This window comes from Alosa sapidissima, chromosome 21 (assembly GCF_018492685.1).
Source record: "Alosa sapidissima isolate fAloSap1 chromosome 21, fAloSap1.pri, whole genome shotgun sequence".
In the NCBI taxonomy this organism is placed as follows: domain Eukaryota; kingdom Metazoa; phylum Chordata; class Actinopteri; order Clupeiformes; family Clupeidae; genus Alosa; species Alosa sapidissima.
The window spans coordinates 31,470,308-31,493,213 of NC_055977.1; the positions used below are offsets into that span (position 1 = coordinate 31,470,308).

At 41.5% G+C, this 22,906-nt stretch overlaps 1 protein-coding gene across 1 annotated transcript in view; it reads left to right on the forward strand.

Moving 5' to 3' along the window:
• The window catches only part of serpinf1 (serpin peptidase inhibitor, clade F (alpha-2 antiplasmin, pigment epithelium derived factor), member 1), a 117,241-nt gene extending 98,877 nt beyond the window's left edge, over positions 1-18,364 (forward strand). The window contains exon 8 of the mRNA XM_042076139.1: positions 17,889-18,364. Within this exon, the coding sequence (XP_041932073.1) occupies positions 17,889-18,133 (245 nt within the window). The 3' untranslated portion in view covers positions 18,134-18,364. The remainder of the gene's footprint in view (positions 1-17,888) is intronic.
• The last annotated feature ends 4,542 nt before the right edge of the window (positions 18,365-22,906 follow it).

Consider the following 22,906-nt stretch of genomic DNA (forward strand, 5'->3'; position numbering starts at 1 on the left):
TAAACTCATTGACGTCAGATGACGACGAGCAAAACATTTCCCAGTCCACATTGCTAAGAGCATCCTGCAACAGGGCTTCGGATTGCTCAGTCCAGCGCTTGGCCTCCTTCGTCATAGGGGGCTCCCTCTGACTTCTCTGTTTATACTTGGGGAGGAGAAAAACAGCGACAAAAAGCCGGTAAATATGTTACTTTGTCCTTGATCAAGTGCAGGACAATGGACAATGCGTGTAACACTGGTCAAGTGGGTTCTCTCCTCTCGTTGGGATGTTTACCTGTTAAATAAACTCAGGCATGGTCCGATTGAGGTGTACCTTGTTGAAATCGCCAGCCACAATGATGGCAGCCTCCGGGTGCTGATGTTGTTGCTTGTTAATCACTTCCTGCAACTCGGATGCAGTGATGTCTGTGCTGACTTGCGGTGGGATGTAGACTGCTGTGAGGATTACAGATGTGAACTCACAGGGCAGGTAGAAGGGTCGGCACATGATGGCTCCAGATGAGGCGAGCAAGCCCGGGAGAGAACAGTAATGCATAAATAAATAGTAATACATACATAAATTAAAATAATAAAAAATATAGCAACAAACGGGGTCCAAGCACATTCATAATGAACACCCCCCCCCCCACCCCCCCACCCTGCAAACCCCCTGCAACCCACTTACTCTCTTCATTCATTGTGATCGCTAAAGCTGATGTATCCTCCATAATCTCCAGCGTGAAACTCTCAACCCATCCCCACATTTCTTGCCTCCCCAGTCCTCCCCACTCATCACCAACATAATCAACTCCTCTCTGGCCTCTGCCATTGTCCCCTCCCCCCTCAAGCTTGCTGCCATCATCCGTATATTGAAAAAACCCGGTCTTAACCCAGATATCCACACCCTACCCACACAGCCTGTCTCACTGACATAGAATTGTGGATGCAAATGAACTTTCTCCAACTTAATAATAATGATAATTGATATCTTCTTTTAAATATAAGAAAGATGTTAGAGGTTAGAGGAGATTGCGGATTTATCTGGTTCCCACTACTGACTGAGCCAGGGTACTTTGGCACAGAGGTGGACATTACTTGAGTACATTTACTCAATTACTGTACTTAAGTCGCTTTTTCATGTATCTGTACTTTACTTGAGTATTTCAATTTTGTTAAACTTTTTACTTTTACTCCAGTACATGTTCAGGCCAAATATCTTACTTTTTACTCCACTACATTTTGTGACAGCTGAAGTACAGCTTTTAGCTGAAGTTCCTTTTGGAAAAAAGACTGTCCAAATACATGTGTACTTACATGTATATTTTCTATTAAGCGAGCTAGGCTTTAAATAATGGTGTTGCCTAACCTATGCTATTGTGATTTCCACTATTTATTGTACCTTGTTGACCCCTTTTCACAATATTCATGTTACCATAACTAGCCTCTTGACGCCATCGAGCAAATGATAGACAATGATAGACAATCTGACACTATCAAACACCAAAGGGAACATCTTGATTTGGTCCGAAAGTGTAAAGCATTCAACAAAGACAAATGTGGTTACTTTGAAGTATCACATTAGTTTGTTTTTAGTTCTTTCTACATACAACAATTATTAGCTGATTTTGTCCTTGGGTGCATCCGAATACCCATACATCAAAGGACAGGCAAGATGGCTGCCCAGTACGTCCGAAATGTATGCTTACTACTCGCTCGCCTACATAAATAACGTACTAAATTGACGGTTGAGTAGTACGTTCTAATTGAGGATTTACACGCGCAACTAGCATCCTAGCTTAGTTCGCCCCGTTACACTTGGAGGAGAAATTCTCAATGAATGCCTATGTCTGTGCCGAATCATTTCAACAATAGTAAATGCAACTGTATTAGTCATAATACATTTCAGGACTTTTCATTTTGATACTTAAGTACATTTGAAGGCAAGTACTTTAGTACTTCCACTTAAGTGAAAATGTAAAAGGAGGACTTTTACTTTTACTGGAGTAACATTTGACCATGTGTATCTCTACTTTCACTCAAGTACAGGATTTGTGTACTTTGTCCACCACTGCTTTGACATAGGCTGCACTCACTGTGATTTGGATAATGGACAATAATATAAAGAGTTGTCTTTGCCTTTGTGTAATGGAACTGGTGAGTCTAGAAGTCTTCAATAATTTGTTTACATGAAGCACATGATATGCCAATTGAAACGCATTCCACTCAGCTAACTAGGTGGCTGGCTACCAAGCTCATAATTCACGTTTAATTGCAAACAGAACATGTCTTGCTAGCATCATCATTACATGCTTCTATTTCCAGAGGAATGAAAGCTGTTTATAGCAACTTATCATCATGCCTATCATTCTTAATATTGTGCTATACATGTGGCACAAACAATGTTAGAGTTTGTGGACTAGCCATAGGCTACATTTGTATGGAGCTGGTAAAAAAGATCATTATGAGAACGTGTGAACACAATGGGTTTAAAGTGACAGTGCAATGTGCAGTGCAGTCTTGAATTTCCCCTTGAGGATCAATAAAGTATCTATCTATCTGTGCACCATTTACAAAACAGCATCAAATGAGTTAAACAGCATCAAATGAGTAATATTTCTTAAGAAATTCATACTTTAAAATACAATTACTGTGTCATTATTGTCATTTAAATAATATAAAAGTGTTTTACTTTTACCTGTGTCATGTTTACTCATTCATTTTGTGATTTATGTTGTATTTAATATGCCACTTAAGAAGCTTTAATCTTTAGGGACAAAATGTACTTTTTAATCGTGATTCATCTAGATTAATTAATTTCAAAATATGAGATTAATTAGTTAATTGTTTTTAATTGTTTGACAACCCTAGTAAAAAGTTAAGATTAAACTAAATGCGGCGGTGGTTGGGACAGACTTCTAGGGGCGAGAAGAGAAATGAAGGGGATTGTAATGTCTTCTTGACATCAAAATAAAGTTCTAACTCAGAGACTTCTGAACACCGTGTCGTTTATTTCACGTTCTGTTGGCAGGCTAACAAAACGCTAGCGTTTGTTGCAAACGTGTGTATAATGGCAGAGCCGGTGAAGAAGCAGCGAAAACCCTTGACGGAAGATGCAAAGAAAAAGAAAAGAGCTTCAGACCGAGCGAGGGGGAGTTTTGTAGAGAAAAAGCATCAGGCTTGCCTGGTGTCCCTTTAAATGGCTGCAACAGTTAATTCTGCATTACTAAAACAATTTAACAATTAACGAATACAGTAACATCCGTCACAATCTTATTTTTTCTTCACAAATCCAGTCTAGATGGTGGTTTGCTCACCCTCCCTGAACGGGTGACAGTCCCTGGTGAGTGTGGAGACGGGTGTGTAACTTGGTGTATATCAGCTGTCTCTTGTGTGTGTGCGTTTTCACAGCCTAGTTCCATTCCTGGCTCTTCGGCTTTTTCCATGGTAGCACGTTCTGCTGATGTAGGAATGTCTGCTGGTACTATGGGTGTCTTCAGCAGATGACACAGTTCCACCTGTATTGTCCCCTTTGAGGAGTGTCCACCACATAAGATCTAGGAGTGGAACTGCTCTTGAGAACAACACCTGGAGTCATCCACTGCTTCTCATGATCCAGTTTCATGACAACACGGTCCCCCTTGTTCAGCACAGGAAGAACTCTCACCCCATTCTTGCGGTTGTAGTAAAATGCCTGCTTCTGCTTGACAGCTGCATCTGCTTGTCTGATCTTCTCTGCATCCGGCCAGTTGGGATCAAAGTTTTCATATAAGGTGGGTGGAGTGCTCTGGATCTTCCATCTCATCAAGAGTTCAGCAGGGCTGACTCCTGTAGATGATGCTGGTGTGGCTCTATAGGTCATTAAGGCCAATAGAGGATCTTCCTGCCTGACCTTTCGCTACCTGTACAGCCCTCTCTGCCATTCCATTACTCCGAGCAAAATGAGGACTTGAAGTTGTATGGTTAAAGTCATATTCCACACTGAACTGTCTAAACTCTTCTGAAGCAAACTGAGGTCCACTGTCACTCACAAGCACTTCTGGAATACCATAACGTGCAAATGTGGCTTTTAACTTCTCTATGACCTGGCTGCTGGTTGTCACAGGTAGGTGTAGGATCTCCAAGTACCTGGAGTAATAGTCTGCTACTATCAAGTATGACTGCTTCTTATGCTCACAAAGGTCTACTCCTAGTCTTTGCCATGGCCTGGATGGCAACTCTGTTGGCATTAATGGCTCTTTTCTGTGTGTGTTTCTATTCTCCCTGCAGAACTTACACTGAGTTACCTTTGTTATGATGTCCTGTGACATTCTAGGCCACCACACTGACTGGTTTGCCCTTGCATTTCACTAGGCCTTGGTAACCATCATGAATCCTGTCTACTATCTCTTTCCTCATGGACAAAGGAATTACGATACGGCTTCCCCTGACCACTAAACCATCAGCATCAGACAATTCACCTCGTACCTGGTAGAAATTTCTTACTGAAATTTCTTACTGTTTACTTTCATAGTCTGGCCAACCTGACTGGATAAACTGTCTCACTATCTGGAGGTGGGGGTCAGTGGCGGTGTGGTCTCTGATCTTTTGCATCTTCTGAGGTGAAGCTGGAACATGACGCAGGACTGAGTCTATGTGTGTGGCTATATCCTCATTCGCCGTTTCATTAGCAGTGTGTTGTATTGGGCCTCTGGAGAGGGCATCGGCTACTGCCAATGTCTTCCCTGGTGCGTAAACAGCCTCTGCGTTAAAACGCATGAGTCGCATTAGTAACCTTTGGCAACTTATTGGAACACTGTCCAAGTCTTTGCAGTTCATTAGCCTGTTGAGGAGTGAATTCTTTTTTAAATTACGAAACTAGACACTCTAACACACCTTATATGTGATTTTGGGAACTCTGTGATGAATGGAAATTAAATATATGACGATCGAAAACTCATGAAAACTCATGACATTTTATCATAACTCGGTTGCCGCTTTGGGTCGAATCAGTGACGCATGCACGTCAGGTCAAAACCAGGCCATTTTCGTGGGTCTATCACTAGGTGGCAGTCTTGCCAGGTCTCGCTGATCACTTCCCGGAAAGTTTACAGGCAACACTTGAAACTAAGAAACTTTTTCATGAAAGACGTTACGCCATTTCTAGAAAAAAACAGCGATTTTGATGAAAACTAGCCACTGTTTAGCTTGGGATTTCTCAGGAACAGAGGCGTGTAGAAATACACGGTTTGCACCTACTGAGAGCTTAAAGTCTCACCTTTTAAACGAGCCATTGTATGTGTTCATAGCTATAACACAGAATATGCTGTGGCTGTACAAAAATCATCAACAATGGTCTAGATTGCTGGCACTCTAGGACAAAGCTTCCGAAAACAGCTTGGCATTCAATGAGTTAAGACAATGGGTGTGTTCGAAACGGGTAAAGTTGCTGCCTTTAAAGATATCTAACTGGGGAGCAAGGCAGCAAGTGCGGTTCGAAACCGAAAAAACAAATTCTGCTGCCTTTTAAGATATCTTAGAATTCCCAAATAACGGTCATTTTTGGAGGCAGCATCGATGCACACTTCATGCTCCCTCCTACCCATAATCCCTTGGGGCAACGTCTGAAACAGCTGTGAAAGGTAAACAAACATGGCGGATGACATCGGTAATGGCTGCTGAATCTGTTTAAAATGTCATTTGTGTGACCTTATTTTGCTTAGATTTGTAGATTAGAGATGAGAAATAAACAATTTACTATCTGATTATGCCATTGTTGTAACCATTAATAGCGTCTGGTCTGATATATCTGCCGGCCGTAAAACTAATTTATACCGTTAGCCTGCTAGCTTACGTAAGCTAATTTAGTTTAACGTCAGGCCTTTGCTAACGTCATACCGTAGTGTTAACCAAAGATTCTAGAGTGCTACGCTCGTTTTTAAAAGATGCATTTAATCCAAAGTCATGTCTAGTGAGACAGCTCTCTATGTAGGGAGGGAGGCAGTAGGCAGCTGTCTCCCGTTTCGAACACACCCAATGCCATTCCCCAGAGAGTGAATTATTTTCCTGGCACCTTCTAGAATTCTACACGTTCTAGTTTCAGTGTTCTTAAAATTGTTTAATGGCAGAAAAGTCCCTGAAGGTAATTGTTGCGTCATGGTATAGAACCTTTTTCGAAAATGTTCTAATCACATATTTGTGATCGTACTCCTCAACAAGTTAAGGGCACCAGGGGTTTGTGATCTGTAATCAGTGAAAGCTGCCCAGTCCAAACAGATATTTTTCTGTTATATTCACAGGCCCAAACGCTAGCCAAACACTCTTTCTCTATTTGGGCGTACCTGGTCTCTGCATCCCTAAGTCGCCTTAAACAATAGGCCACCGGTTTCCAGTCTTCACCGTGTTGCTGCAGTAGAACGCCTCCAAGGCCATAACTACTGGTGTCAGCCGACACCACGTGGCCCTTGAGGAGTCATAAAAAGAAAGCACAGGAGCTGATGCCAGAGCTGCCTTTAGTTTCTGGAAGGCAGTCTGCTGTGCTGGTCCCCACACCCATTCCATCTTTGTCTTCAACATTTGGATTTGGAGTATTTGGAGTGGTTGGCCTACTGTTGAAAGCTCTGGGATGATTTTGGCCATGTAATTGACCATTCCCAGAAACCTTTTGAGCGGTGTTACATTCTGTGGTTGTGGGAATTTCTCCACTCCCGCTACCTTCTCGGGATCAGGTCTCACTCCGCTCTCATCAAAGGTGTGCCCAAGGAACCGGATCTGTCGCTGTCTGAATTTGCACTTGGCTTTATTCAGCTTGAGGCCGGCTGCCTCAATCACTTTCAGCTCCTGGTCAAGGCGTTCATCATGGATTTCCTCGGTCTCCCCATGGCTAGGATGTCATCCATAAAGATTTCTGTCCCTTCCAGCCCATTTAAAGTCTAATTTCGGGCGCACTCGTAATTCCAAATGGGAGTCTGCGGAAGGCGTATCTCCCAAAAGGAGTGATGAATGTGGTTAATTTATGGCTTTCTTCATGTAGAGGAATCTGGTAGAATCCACTGGCAGTGTCTAACGATGTGAACACTTTAGACCCTGACAGCCGTGGCATAAACTCCTCTACTGTTGGCAGCATTTTCCTTTCCCGTCTAATGGCTCTATTTCACCTCCTCAGGTCTGCACATAGCCTCACCTCTTTTCTATTTGGCTTCAGGACCGGGAACATAGCAGCACACCACTCCGTGGGCTGCGTCATTTTCTCTATGATGTCCTCCTGTTCCAAACGTTGCAGCTCTTTCTTCACAAGAGGCATCAGTGGTAACGGCACGCGTCTAGCAGCGTCATCTTAGGATGATTTTTACGGGCTCCGTTTTTAGTAGGCCGCTGGTTCCAAACACCGCGCCCACATGCTCGACCCTCTTTACCATTCCCATGTTGACTGCTTCTGGCCGACTGAGTAGACTGCTGCCATTGCCTTTAATCACATATACCGGAAAAGTATATTCTTTGGCCCGAGAGACAGTGTTAGTACTGAACCAGCCAATACATCTGAGCTTTCCCCCTGGGCCAATGAATGGTGTGTCTGTGGCCTGTAGTTTATAATTGAAGAGTGATTGGAACGTCTTTTCACTTATTACAGTCACATCTGCCCCAGTGTCTATTTTGAATGTTAATGGTGAGCCTCCAATTGTTAGTATTCCTGTCCATTTGTCTGGGCTTGGCTCATTACTAACTTCCCCTAAGAACTGAAATTGTCCAAAGCTCTCTGTGACCTCAGTCACAGTTTTGGTATGACACACTCGTGCCCAGTGTCCTTTCTTGTTGCACTTTTTACAGAAACTCTTGAAAGATGGATATTTGTTCGTTTCATAATGCTGTGCGCCACACCTACTGCAATTCTTGCCCTCTTAGGATGAAGATTTCCTCTCCCGCGCTGCATTTCCTCTGTTGTTTTGTTTATTTCGTCGTGCACCGGCATTAACACTAGCCACCTGTAGCTCTGGCGGTTTGGACTGGAGACTGATGTGCTCGGCAACCTCCTCTGACTGACGCACTTACTGGACAACTTTAGCTAATGTTAGGTCCACTGCTAGCTGGAACTTCTGAGACAACGCTTTATCTCTTATGCCTACTTAACCCTAATGTGCTCGTCTCTGTTCTTTCCAAATTCGCAATTTTCTGCAAGTTTGTATAAAGCCTTTATATATGCTTCAGCCTTCTCACCCGATAGTTGATTTCTCTGATAAAAACAGGCTCTCTCGTGAATGATGTTCCTTCTTGGGATGAAGTATTCAACGAATTTCTTGAATTTCCCCTTGGGGATCAATAAAGTATCTGTCTATCTAATTTCCTCAGAACAACATTGTAGTCCTCTTTAAGTGCTTCATCTTCAAATTCAAAAGAACTAAAAACCTTTTCAGCTTCACCTCCCATGGCATATATTAATGAACATACTTGGACTTCTCCGTCCTCTTGTTTAACTTCGTAGCTACCCTGAAGCGCGAAAGCCTTTGTTTCCATTCTTGCCATTATCCTGGGTTGGTGAACTTAAATTCCTCTGGTGGATTGAATTTAGGCATGCTGTCTAACTACTGGGTCAAGGCTAACACTTCTGACATCATGTAATGTCTTCTTGACATCTAAATAAAGTTCTAACTCAGAGACTTCTGAACACCGTGTCGTTTATTTCACGTTCACATATCAACTGCTTGATCTCCCATTCGTACATACATGTTAACTCAAAAGCACCAGCACCATCTATAGGAAACTCCATTCATTACAGGGATGAGGATATTGACAGAGAAATAGATAGATAGAAAATTAACCTGAAAAAATTTGCCTAGTGGAAATTTTGATTGGCTAGTAACTTTAGAAAGTTACACATTGGCTGGTGATCAAAAAAGTTAATTTAGAACCATGGATATCTCCCCTTAAATCTGTCATTTACACGCGATGTAGGAAGACTGGGAGTAGCAACCCCAACATTTTGGCGTTTCTTATGTAGCTTATACAACTCTTGCGCATTCTGCCACTGACTTAAAGGACAATTCCGGCGCGAAATGAACCTAGGGGTTAATAACACATGTGTACCAAGTTCGACCGTTCTCTGGGATTTGTTTTCATGCTAGTCGAATGTGACCAGTTTGTTTGCAAACCGCTAATTAGCGTTTAACGCTAGCCTTCGGGGCAGACGTACTGTAAAAATAACTCCACATTAACATTCTCCACATTAACATTTTTCATAACTCCATGTAGGACGTTTCTGTACATAAATGTAAGCACTGTGGCAGTAGTAATGCAATATTTAGAAAATGTACTCTTGTACTCTTGATACTCAAGTACTTTTAAAAATAAGTACTTCAGTACTTTTACTTAAGTAGACATCTGACTGTTGTACTTTTACTCAAGTAATGAAGCTGTGTACTCTGTCCGCCTCTGCCAATTTATTTTCGGGACATAGAAATAAGTTTCAACTACAGCCCTGTTTATCAATGAGGGGAAATCTTCAGACTCTACGAAACACTGCGTTTCTTGGGTGTCGCGACGCAACAGGTCCCACATGCAACACAGGCACTCCTCTTCGGTGGCCATAGCTTCACAATGTCCGCAGGCACACCACCAGTTTCCAGAAGTGCGAGGCTGTGTTGCGCATTGACTACAGGGAGCTCTCTCTCTCATAGCCCTTTCACGGAGCTCCTGCAGCTCTTCGTCGTATATTCTGGCTCGAAAAGATAAGGAAGTCCATCATACCGAAAGGGTTCATCCTCGATGTCTTCAAATTCGTTCAAATAACCTGCCATCTCTTATGTCTCCTGTTGCGTTCAGTGCTTCTCTTATGCGCTCGGTGCTTTCTTTCGGCAACAACGTTTCACACGAAATTCACTTCACATCCCAGAGAGTTTTCCCAAGGCGCCTGCCTGTATGTGAACCAGACGTGAACGGTAATGTGTTTCTTTTTAATAAACTGCCTGTACACTTACAAAGTTCTCAATGCTTTGGAGACCCTCATTATGCTACCGTGTAAGTGTGGGGCTATTTTGAGCCTTGTTAGTGGTATAGAAATAGCGATTACTTTTTACTGTACGTCTGCCCCGAAGGCTAGCGTTAAACGCTAATTACCGGTTTGCAATAAAACTGGTCACATTCGACTAGCATCAAAAGAAATCCCAGCGAACGGCCGAACTCGGTACACATGTGTTATTAACCCCTAGGTTCATTTTGCGCCGGAATTGTCCTTTAAGCACCTTTCCAGCTACGCGCTCCCGAGGGCTGCCAAGATTGTGGCCAAATCCAATATGGCCACTGCCCGAAAAGGGTTCCGACTAACTTTTAACCACATGAGCTACAAATAAAAACTTGATGCCTTTTTCAACTTAATTGATCATGGGAAACACATAGGAATGTTTATATTTATGACCCAGTATATCTGGATTGCTTAATCCTCCAATTCCAATATGGCCACTGTCCAAAAAAGCAGTTTTGACTGTAATTACACCCCATTGTTTGCGACAATTTATCTACAAGTGCCAAATTTGGCACAGATATAGCTCTGGGCATACTGAAATGATTTAGGTAAGGCACCAGAGCCAGCGACCCTTGGGGCCAAGATGGCAGCCAAATCCAATATGGCTGCTGCCCGATAAGGGTTCCGACCAGAGCCCGTCTACGGAGAGCCTGGCCACTCCGTATTAAGTCCCATTGTACCTAATTTTGGTTGCAGTTCCACCTGAGTTCCACTGGGAGGCGATCGCCATGAGTGCAAAATGAATGGGAGTCAATGGAGCAAGACGGCTAAATTTGTCTCTTTCACCTGATTGTCGTTGACAAATCTCAGATTTGATTGTAGTTTGTATAACTTCAACATGGGTTATAGGTCAAAAGTTGAATAAACGAGTACTTATGTTCTTTTGATTTCTTACAGGTTGGGTCGTTGTTGTTGCCCATAACACACTAGCATTGTGCTAATGGATGACGTCATCGACACGTTTGAAAGGCTTTTTAAAACAATTAAGTGACTTTAAAAATATATAATACTCAACCAAGTGTATTTTCTTTGCCTCCCCTTTCGAATACAATATTCAAATTACTTGAAAAAAATGATATCCCGAGAAAAGTGGATTTTGAGGGGTACAGCTCCATAGACCTCCATTCATTCTGCACTTGTGTACGAGCGCCCTCATGTGGAACCACAGAAGGAACTGCAACCAGTTCAGAAACCGGAAGTTTTCCGAGAGTGGCAGTTCTCCCCTTATTAGACATTCTCTGGTTCCGACTATAACTTTTGAACCACATGAGCTGCAAATTCAAACTTTGTCTTTTTCTTTTTCTGAACTTAATTGATCATGGGAAACACATATAAATGTTTATATTTATGACCCAGTATATCTGCACCCCTTAACCCTCTAGGCGCCACGGTCGAGTTTACTCGACAAGATGCGGTACTGAATAAAACGGCCGATTTAGTCAAATCGTTCGACCTCCACTCCACTAGATGGCAGACAAGTCATACGTCATCCCCGAGTCGAAAAAACGACATGCTTTAAATAAAACTTTCTAACTACAGCGCATTGAATCGGTGCGTGAAATACCGGAGCTAGTGTGCGTGTGAGCCACTTTGTCAGAGCGATATTGTCAACGTCAGCGAGTATTTGCATTAGATTATCGTCTAATGGCATCAAAAAAGTTTACCTGAAATGAAGTGTTGGGTCTTCTATTCGCGGACCCTGATTCTGAAGGGGAATATCTGCCTTCAGAAAATGACGGTGATTCGTTTAGTGAGGCTTCAGATGTGTCCCTGCCTTGCAATGATGCAGCTGGACAAAGTGAGAGTTTACTCCATAGTTTAGCTTACACCAAGCACAAACGTTGAATCATTTGCCCAATGTCACTGGTGGGAATAATGTTTCACGGGTTCGGAGTGTTCATCAGGAAGTTAGCAGGGTGTTAGTGGTGTGGCGAACGAGGCTGGAGGTAGCCTAATATCCATAGCGCTAGCTTCTGTCTTCTGAACGTGTGCCTCTCCGCAATCGCGGCGACAGTAACGTGGTGGAGCCTTTGTCTAATGCCACTGGGTATGTTAGACGAGGTCGAAGTGCTCATAGGACAGTTAGGGGGGAACGTAGAGGCAGTGTGGGGAGTCGCAATGAGAATGACAGTAGGCCTAGTCCAAGCTGCGCAAATTCTCTCCACTCGACGCGAGCGCGAGGCAGATCTGGCCATGCTGCTCGCAACAGGAGCAGAGATGGTGACACGGGGAAGGAGAGCCATTAGGCCATGCATAGTCTATCACAAGATGATGGGAATGCCGGCCCTGTATGGATAGGATATGGATATGGATAGTCATTATCTCTACAGCAAAAGGCCTGCTACATAAAAAAAAAATTTGTCAGCCATTTATTAGTAATGATTTACACTGTTGATTATCTATTTCCCTGACCATTTAGGACATGTGTTCTTTTTTGTGTGTTCATGTCCTTGTGATGTGTGTGTCTTTGTCAGCTAAGAAAAAAACAACAAAAAAAACATCAACAAAAACAACAAAAAGAAAACAAATACTAACATTGTCTCTTGTCTTGTCTCGTCATCTCACTCCTGATCTGTGCCTTGCCATGGCAAGTGAGCTTATGAACTAAACAGGTCTTGTCTACTTGTGTTTGTGTGTCATCTGAATAATATATATGTGCCCCATACATGGAATCAGAGTGCCTACTGTATGTAGTAAATGGAAAATCTCTACAGCAAAAGGCCAGCCTACCGCTACATGCATTTGGTTTGTTTCTGCCATTTATTAGTAATTATTTATACAGTTTGTTTACTACTTACTATTTACCTGAGCATTCAGTATTGTCCAATATAGCATACAGAAGGTGAGGGACATTTTGGGGGAAAAGAAGTGGTGCATTTTATCATTCAAACATGCAACTTTTCATGAAAATTCTATAATCCAAGATGGCCACCACCATATGACGTCATAATATGCAAATTAGATATAAATATTTAATCTCTACATAAACTTTGGGTCATCCTTAATATTTCTCTAATTTACAGAAAGTCTCTATCTCTTATCACTTTTAAGATATAGCCTTTTGAAATGAAGATGTCAAAATCGAACGTTTCGAAAAAAAAACCTCTGGCGCCTAAAGGGTTAATCCTCCAATTACAATATGGCCTTACACCCCATTGTTTTTGCCAATTTATTTACAAGCACAAAATTTGGCATGGATGCAGCTGAGGGGGATACTGAAATTATTTAGGGACCAAGTTGGCTGCCAAATCCAATATGGCTGCCACCTGAAAATGGATTAGGCTGCATATTTTGAACCAGATGAGATACAAATGTAAAGTTGATAAATATTTCACCTTTTCTGGCTATGGGAAACACAAAAAATATATATTTATCATTGGGTATATGTGGACCCTCAAAGTCCCCAAATCCAATCTGGCTACTGTCCGAAAAAGGGTTTTGACTCTTTTGACGACTTTTGAACCGAATAAGCTACAGATGAAAACGTTATGTCTATTTAAGTTTTTTACCATGCCAAACACATGGGAATGCTTACATTTGTGATTGCCTATGTTTAAACCCCCAGTTAGAAAGCAACTACCAGATAATTAATACTTTCCAAATATTTCTTTATTCTTATTGAGAATAAGGAAGGCATATATGAGGGAGTGTCAGAATTCCAGCATAGATTTCGGCAATGTTTGGCAAATATTGAGAATACTAGTTGACTGTATGAAGGTGAGGTGGATCAGCTGTTCAGTGCTACTCGATGCTTGTGAGCAAGATTGACAGCAACGGTGAAAGATGAAGATATACTTTACTCATCCACAAAGGGAAATTACAGTGTTCCAGCAGCACAGACAAACACAGCATTCACATACATAGATATATAAATTATTAAAAAATATATTATTTCTCTCTCTCTGCTCAGGGGGTAGTCATTATAATGTGCTAGTGCAGTCAGTAAAAAAGTATTTCTGTATCTGTCCTTCTTACAGCTAGCCTCCAACTGAAAACACTTTTTTGTTTGACCAGTAAGTTAGTGGATGTGAGGTATTGCTGCTGATAGCACATTAGGTAAAGAGTCAGAACTTGGATCCAGAAGCCCGGGTTCAATCCCCGAGCGTGACAATGACTACAATTGTGAGAGAGACCATGATAATAAGAATTCATGAGAGCCCATGATAAATCACTGTTGTTTTTTTTTTTAATGTTATTGCTGTTTTTATATGCTAAGCAAATCTTTTAAGAGTTTTGGACAAATTGAATATATTATTCTTTTAACAATTTGACATATATATATTGCCTTGCAATAATAATTGATTACACTTGAAATTTTTTCCACCCGGCGCAAAGTTTATTTTCTTTTTTATTTTCTTTTTGTCTATTTTTTAAACAATGCGCCCAGGGATGTGGTAATTAACAACCTAGGGAGTGGCCTAGCGCATTGTCTAAAAATCACTATCGTACATTATATAAAACGCATTACGCCACTGACCAAGAGAAACCTGGTCAGAAGTCTATAGCGAGTTATTCATATGTTATTTTAAGAGTGCATTGTCAACAGTCATATTGGCAGGTGCACAACGCACCATCCTTCTATCCTCCATGAATGCGCACCAGTGCACGTCCATGCAAAATATTACAAATGGCAAGATTACAATGGGAAATATAATTAGAATAAAGATATTACGAAATACATCTCACAATGAGTAGTTATTCACCATCATTAGCAAATTGGTAATGACGGTTAAATGTGATTAGGGGAGAGGCGAGAGACACATATGGAGCACGACTCACGAGATATAAGCAACTCTTCTGCAGTAAGGGCTGGGCGATATATTGGTATTACGATTACGACCGATATATTTTTGAAATCGATATGTAGTTGTTTATATGTTTAATAATGGGCAATTTTATCAAATCCAGTTGCTCTTCTGTGTTCAGACCATTCAAACAGCCGCAGCTCTGCTCAACTGCACCCCTTGCGTATGCACATTCTCCCTTGCAGCACTACAAACTTTCAAACATGACGGACACTGAGTCAGATTTTGTTTACCGTGATCGGAGGTTGGTGCTGTGCTGGCCATACTGTATTGTTGGCACATCAACGGTTAGACGGAGAATTCTCGTTGTGAAATCAAAATCCCGCTGGAGCTCCAAGCGGTTTTGTACACACAGCCTTACAACACTGTTTACAGCTCTTCTTCAAGTGACGGTAAAATGTCATTTTTGGTACATAGCTAATTTAAATACACTCATGGGATTGGTTTTTATGATTCCCGAAACTCCATTCATTCGCGCATAGGGGTTTTTTTCTTATGAAACGGAACATGCAAAAATGCTAATGACGTGTACAAAATTATGGTAGTGTCTACCACACTCTATTGGTGAGTGACTCAGTTACGGTGTTTATTGATAGCAAGTCACACATGTCTAGGTCATCATAAATTTGCTTGTCATCTTGGCCCTATCAAACCCTTACAAAATTGTGTGACAAGAAAACTGCATTTTTTTTCTGCAGTAGGCTACTGCAATATTTTTGTGTCCAAAATATTGCATTGTGCAGTAGCCTACCATGTAGGCCTGTGTGTCAGTCAGGGTCGACCTATTGGTCTTTTGTTATTTGCACAGCTTTATCAGAGCAGCTGTAGCCTATGCCTAATGGTATTGGTAGGACGGAGTCTTTTTTGCACAGCTGTGTTAGAGCAGTCTGAAATCAGTCTAATTAAAATTTGTTGTGTTGTCATAATTGTTGTGTTGAGTGAATACGAAACACTTAGCTCTTTCTGTTTAAAATATCAATATATATCATATATCAGGATATCAGTTTTGGTCCATATCGCCCAGCCCTACTCTGCAGGATAAACATTGTTGTATTCAATTATTTAAACAATATTAGGGTAAGTGTTGCTTTTTCCAGCCTATGTTTTCGATGGTAACCCATTGTCAGTCAATAGTGAAAGTAACTTACTGTGTATAACTGTTTTGTCTTTGACTGACACCACAGTGAAGTTAGTTTCACTTTGCCAATGAGTTCAAATAATAGACGAGTGCAAATGCGTAAGGGCTATACTATGCTAGGTTTTAGTAAAGCATGGTTTAGTGGAATGACTGTTCCACACGGTCTCGCAAGCAGACTCCTTCAAATGTGCTGCTGACTGTCAAAATACCAATGCATTCTTTGACGTCACGCTTTGCGCTGTTAAAGGGAATGATAGATGTCATTCTCATTGGTTTAAATTATGTTACGCCCCAAACACATTCATGACTGATTAAGAAACCTAGGAATGCCTTGTTACGCCATCCGCCTGACATTTGATAACGAAAACACTCCAAATGTGGACTAGACATCCTACTAAATTTGAATAAGCTTTGACTAGTGACCATGCGCTTTAGACTGTCACAATGGGGCCCTCCATGCTGTAATTGCGGCCATAGATGCATACACTAAATACTGACTTGAAGGGGGTGAATATTTATGAAATAGCTTATTTTGCATTACTGTAAAACATAAAATAAAAGCTGAATCCCAAACTGACACCTGTCTCTTTTGCACGCCTGGTATGGCTACAGGTTTGGACAAATAAAGGCCTGTCTCAAATAGAGGCCTGGCCTGTTTTTCAGTTTCGGACTGTATTTAATCTCTTAAAATCCACCAGATCATCTGTTTAAATAAGGCAGATTCTGTACGCTAAAGTTATGATTAGATAGCATCAATGAAGACTGCAGCAGTGAAAGCCAGAGTTCCAAATTGTTTCAACTGTTTTTCGATATAGACTAGACCTATGCTATGTCCTACATTGTTCAATTTATCCCATTTTATTTCAAATTTGCACATTATATTAAAATATTTATTTTGTCATGACAAGGATAGGCAGACGGTAAGCCTATACTTTTGTTTATTATGCTATATAATGTGGTAACTGTCATGCTTTCCATCTACCAGTATGCTATTTGGATCACCATCTCCATCTCTAACAGTCAATTAACAACATCTCAACACTAAATGAATGAATGAATGAATGAATGAATGAATGAAGGAAGGAAGGAATTAAAGGCTTGTCTCCAATACAAGCTGGTGCAGTACAGCGATTTTGGAAAATAAAACCCGGGATATTATTTGAACCCTATATATCTTTAATCAATTAACATTACTTTGTAGACATTTGTTTTCACTTTGACATTAAAGAGTTTTGTAAATCCTTGTCAAAAATCCATTATATTGACCATGATTCCATTTAGAAAAACAAAAAGGGGAAATATCCAAGGGGTGAAAACTTTTTATAGACACTGTAAATGTGAACATGAAAGTGAATAGAAGTAATAAAATAGGTCCTTCAAAGAAATAAAATATGAAGAAAACAATTATACCTCTGCGCTACTGTGGGTCACATCTAGCGCATCGACGGGAGAGGACCGAATCCAGTAAGAGAGAGAGAGTTCACCAGAGCGACAAAGATGTAGAATTTAAGTACTTTTTATTATTAAGGTGCCAACATAAGGACTAACGTTTCGACGTGTGCCACATCTTTGTCGCTCTGGTGAACTCTCTCTCTCTTACTAAATAAAATATGAAATCACAAAAAAAGAGAAAGTGTTGTTCATAAATAAAGTCAAATAATGATAAAAGATATATTTATTTTGGACTTATCAAATAAAACCAATCTTCGACTGGACTAAAAACCTGAGAGAAAAGATAGGTCTTCAAATTAAATGTAGCAATGGTAGAATAGGACAACCCCGTACAGGGGAACTTTGAGTAGACAAGCCATAAGGTGATACTAGTGTGGATAAGTGTTTCCAGGTCCTTATGACCTAGTTTAACTATGGTTCTAAACCAATATTAAAGCATTTCTAAAATCATCACTCTAGTTTGGACAGAACATTTTAAGAAGTCATTTTGGATCAAAACACCATATTGTGTCAATGATTGCAGGTCTTTCTGAATGGCTGGCCAACACAGATCTCATCAAAATCACAGCTCAGCCAGCCAAGCTCTCTGGAGTCCATCACAAGGTTGTCATGGAGATGGCCACAGAGGGTTCACAGCACGCCACTGCCACTACTGTCCAGCCACAACATTTGACCTATAGAGTGGACCGCCCATTCATATTTTTAGTTCGTGATGAGCCAACAGGCACACTTCTATTCATTGGTAAAGTGCTAAACCCACAAGGATAGAAAGTATAAGTGTGTGCATTCACATTTGGAGATCCGCTGTCATGCAAATGAATATAATCTCTCTAGAAAATGAATATAATCTCTCTAGAAAGTATACTGTAATTTCCATATTCTCCTTTAGCCACCTTGCCGGTGCTCCACTTTTTATGTACAAAGAATATGTAATAATTTGTATGCCCTCACATTGCATTTCCTTTCAAAACTGCTTGGACAATAAAGTCTGAAACAGGACATTTGGTACAATTGTTCCTTTTTTTAAAAAAGTTCTAGTTTGATTGGAAAAGAAAAGACAATGTATGAAACCCTCTAATTGCTGTGTTTCCTAAAGCAGGCATACTGTGTAGAATAAACATAAACATAAAATGTAGGGTCTGGGCACTCACTGTTGGCAGTGCTCAGTCTGAGTGGTGGGAAAATTGGTTGTCTTTCAAATTCTCTCAGCACACAATAGGACAGCGCTATGAGTCGCATGTGTTTTCCCACCAGCGGAGCTAGTTGGCTAGTTCAAACTTTTGCCAACTTAAAAAAAGCCAACAGCAACATCCATCATCTTTGTTTTCAAGTAGCAGGGAATTCAAGCCAAACCGTTGCAACTCTGCCATCAATCATTATGTTAAACCCGCCTAACGTCTCTATACATGATTTGATTGGCCTGATAGAAGTTTAATTTTTCCAGCTCACAAGCCAACGGAGAGTTGCTAAATTTGCTGCCGCTAGGGTGAGTCTAGATTTCTAGGCTAGTTGTAAGTTGCTCGACAAGATGGCGTGACTGACTCTTGTCGTTCTTCCACCATATTTGATTATATTGAACGCGAAACTAAACTCTCACAGGTTACAAATTTTGTCCGATCTTCACAATACTTGACATACATGATCTTCGGACTAAGTCTCACAAAAGTTAGTGGAAGAATCTTGTTTTTCGAAAGTGTTCGCCTGTCACAGCCAAACGAAATCGGCAGCATAGCCACTAAAGAGGAAGTAGTTAATATCTGAGGAACACTTTCACATAGAGATCCAACTTGGTACATGGACTCGGGACTCAATTGTGAGGATGCACAATAAATTTGGTGTCCTTCGATCCCAAGCAGGTGCTGTAATTTGCTTCAAACTATGCATCACAAAAGTTAGTGGAAGGATTTTTGATTTTCAAAAGAGTTTGCCTGTCAGCACCAATCGATATCAGTGGTGAAGCTGCCAAACAGGAAGTAAGGTCATATCTCAGCAAAACATTCACGTATCAAAATCAAACTTGGACTTGGGACCCGATTGTGAAGATGCACAAAAATGTGGTTCATTTGACCTCAAGGGGGTGCTGCAACTACCACAATTGCATTTTAGATGTCTGGTTATGCATGTAACTTTTTACCTGTATGCTCGATGTTGAAAAACAAGGTAAAATTGGACTCTGGGATCTATTGAGAGGACACAAATACAGTTTTGAAAACTATAGCTTTCCATTATCTATACAGTCTCTCTGACTTACCTCAAGTAGACATATTGCTCACCCTGCCAAATTGCTTCTTATACTATATGAATTCCACAACTTATCACTCATGTGCAATGTCACTTTCATGCCTTGCCACGCTTATCAATTCAGTGTCCTACCACAGGTTAGTGTGGATTTATACTGTTCTTTCACATTTATTGGGTTGAACATGCACAGTGGTAAGTGAGGATAGGAGCAGGCTTCACTCAATGTGTCTTCTTTTAAACTTTAACCTGTTGAGGAGTGAATTCTTTAAGACAATGCCATTCCCCAGAGAGTGAATTATTTTCCTGGCTCCTTCTAGAATTCTACGCGAATGTTCTATAGTTTCAGTGTTCTTAAAATTGTTTAATGGCAGAAAAGTCCCTGAGGGTAATTGTTGTGTCATGTTATAGAACCTTTTTTGTTCTAAACGTTCAAACGAACGTTTAGAAAAACGTTCTAATCACATATTTGTGATCGTACAGTGGTAATAATAATAATAATACATTTTATTTAAAGCGCCTTTCAAGTCACCCAAGGACACTGTACAATAAGAGAAAAGGATATAGACATAAGAGTAGCATAAAAACATCAAACAGAGACAGTATACAAGAGAACATAGACATAAAAGCAACATATACAGGGACAGTACAAATAGACAGTACACTTAGTAAAACACACTATACATTCAGCAGGGGACAGACATTGCCAACAAGAGTATAAAAAAATAAAATAAAACAGTAATAGAGGAGCAAGTGGGGTGGAGGAGGCAAGGTTATGAGTAGGAAGGAAAAGCAAGAGTGAAAAGGTGAGTTTTTAACATGGATTTAAAGGTGGACAGGGAAGTGCTTTGACGTAGTGCAAGTGGGAGGGAGTTCCAGAGTTTGGGGCCAGCCACGCTAAAGGCCCTGTCACCCATGGAATGGAGATGTGCAGTGGGGGTGGATAGGAGGTGGGCATCAGTGGAGCGTAAGGTGCGGGTTGGTTGGTAAGGGGTCAGGAGGCTTGAAAGATAAGAGGGTGCAAGATTATGTTGTGCTTTGAAGACAAGAAGGATGATTTTGAATTGAATACGGTATTGTACAGGGAGCCAGTGTAGTTGATGGAGGATGGGAGTGATATGTTGCCAGGACCTGGTACGGGTGAGAACTCTTGCAGCGGAATTTTGAATGTATTGTAGCCTGTCTAATCTCTTTGCTGAGACACCAAAGAGCAGGGCATTACAGTAGTCAAGTCTGGAGGTTCTGAAAGCATGAATGAGAGTCTCAGCAGTGGTGGGGTTAAGGGACGGGCGGAGTTTAGAAATGTTTTTGAGGTGGAAGAAGGCTGTTTTAGTGATGTATTTGATGTGAGAGTCAAAGGAAAGGGTAGAGTCAATTATGACACCAAGGTTTTTCACTTCAGAGGTAGTGGTGGTGAAGTAACCAGGGATGGATAAATGTGATTGTTCCAGCTTTTTCAGTACAGATGGTGTGGCAATGAGTATGGCTTCTGTCTTGCCATGGTTTAATTTGAGAAAGTTGTGTGTCATCCAGTTGCTTATGGCATTGAGACAGGTGACCAGATTGGAGGGAGGGAGTGTGTGGGAGGGCTTAGTGTGAATATAGATTTGTGTGTCGTCAGCATAGCAGTGGAAGTTTAAACCATACTGACGTAGAATATGACCAAGGGGGAGGATGTAAATGACAAAGAGCAGGGGACCTAGGACAGAACCCTGGGGAACACCATGTGAAAGGGGTGAACTGGGGGACCTGAAATTACCTATGGAAACAAACTGTTCCCTAGTTGTGAGATATGACCTAAACCAGGAGAGTGGAGTGCCAGTGATACCCAAGAGTGTTTCCAACCTGGTGAGCAGTGTGTTGTGACAGACCGTGTTGAATGCAGCTGTAAGGTCCAGCAGTAATAAAATGCTAACATGGCCTGTATCAGCCGGGAGTGACCAGGAGTAGGTCATTTGTGACCTTGACCAGGGCCGTCTCGGTGCTGTGCTAAGCCCTAAAAGCAGACTGAAACACTTCCCATAGGGCATGAGCAGTCAGGTGTTCTTTGAGTTGTGTGGCTACAGTGCGCTCAAGGAGTTTGGAAATAAATGGCAGGTTGGAGATGGGACGGTAGTTTTTGAGATCGTCGGTAGCTGCTCCATTTTTTTTAAGAACAGGAGTGATAGCTGCAGTTTTGAGAGAGTGAGGGACAGAACCAGTGAGAAGAGATGAATTTATAATGTGAACGAGGAGGGGGAACAGCACCGGCAGGCAGGTCTTGACCAGTGGAGTAGGCATAGGGTCCAGGAGGCAGGTAGAGGACCTAGCCTTGGTGGCAAGGTCATGGACAAAGTGCTCATCCACAGGAGCAAAAGCAGAGAAGGACTGGACTGGTAATGCAGGGGTGATGGGGGCATCACTCAGTGTAGCAGCAGTGGGTAGTGATTGAAATTGCCTGTAGATGGTGTTTATTTTGTTTTGGAAAAAATCAAGAAAGTCACAGCAAAGATCAGTTGAAGGAGTAAGTGGAAAGGGTTTGTTGGGCTGGAGTAGTTTATTGACTGTGGAGAACAGGGCTCTAGGGTTATGCTGACCTCGGGCAATGATGGTGGAGTAATGCACAGATTTATCCTCATTAAGAGCCTCCTTGTAGGCCAGTACATGGTCTTTACATGCCTGTGCGTGGACAGTTAGGCCAGTCCTTCTGCTATGTCGCTCCAGTTGGCGGCCAGCAGCCTTCATTTTGCGCAGCTCAGGTGTAAACCATGGAGCAGAGCGTAGAAAGGAGACAGTGTGTGTTTTCAAGGGGGCCAGATTATTTAAAGTATCAGACAGCTGAAAGTTGTAGAGTAGGACAAGATCATCAGGACACAAGTTAAGTGGCTTATCCACGAGTTGGGATTGTAGTGTGTCTGATAGCTCAGCTGTGTTAATGTTCTTGGTGTTCCTATATGTGATGGAGCGTGAAGCACGGGGACAGCGATGAGGCTCAGGAACAGCAATATTAAACATTACAGCTTTGTGGTCAGTGACAGAGAGATCTTTAGGGCAGAGGTCAGATGGAGAGATGCCAGCGGAGCAGACAAGATCAAGAGTGTGACCTTTTGAGTGGGTGGGAAAGTTCACATGCTGGGCAAGATCAAAGCAGTTTAGCATATTGAGAAAATTATTGGCAAAATTACAGATATTTGAATCAACATGTATATTAAAATCACCCAGAGCAAGGATAGATGGATACAGAGGGCATACAGAAGATAGAAGCTCAGCAAATTCATTTAGAAAACTGGGTGATGCTTTAGGCGGCCTATAGATAAGCAAGAT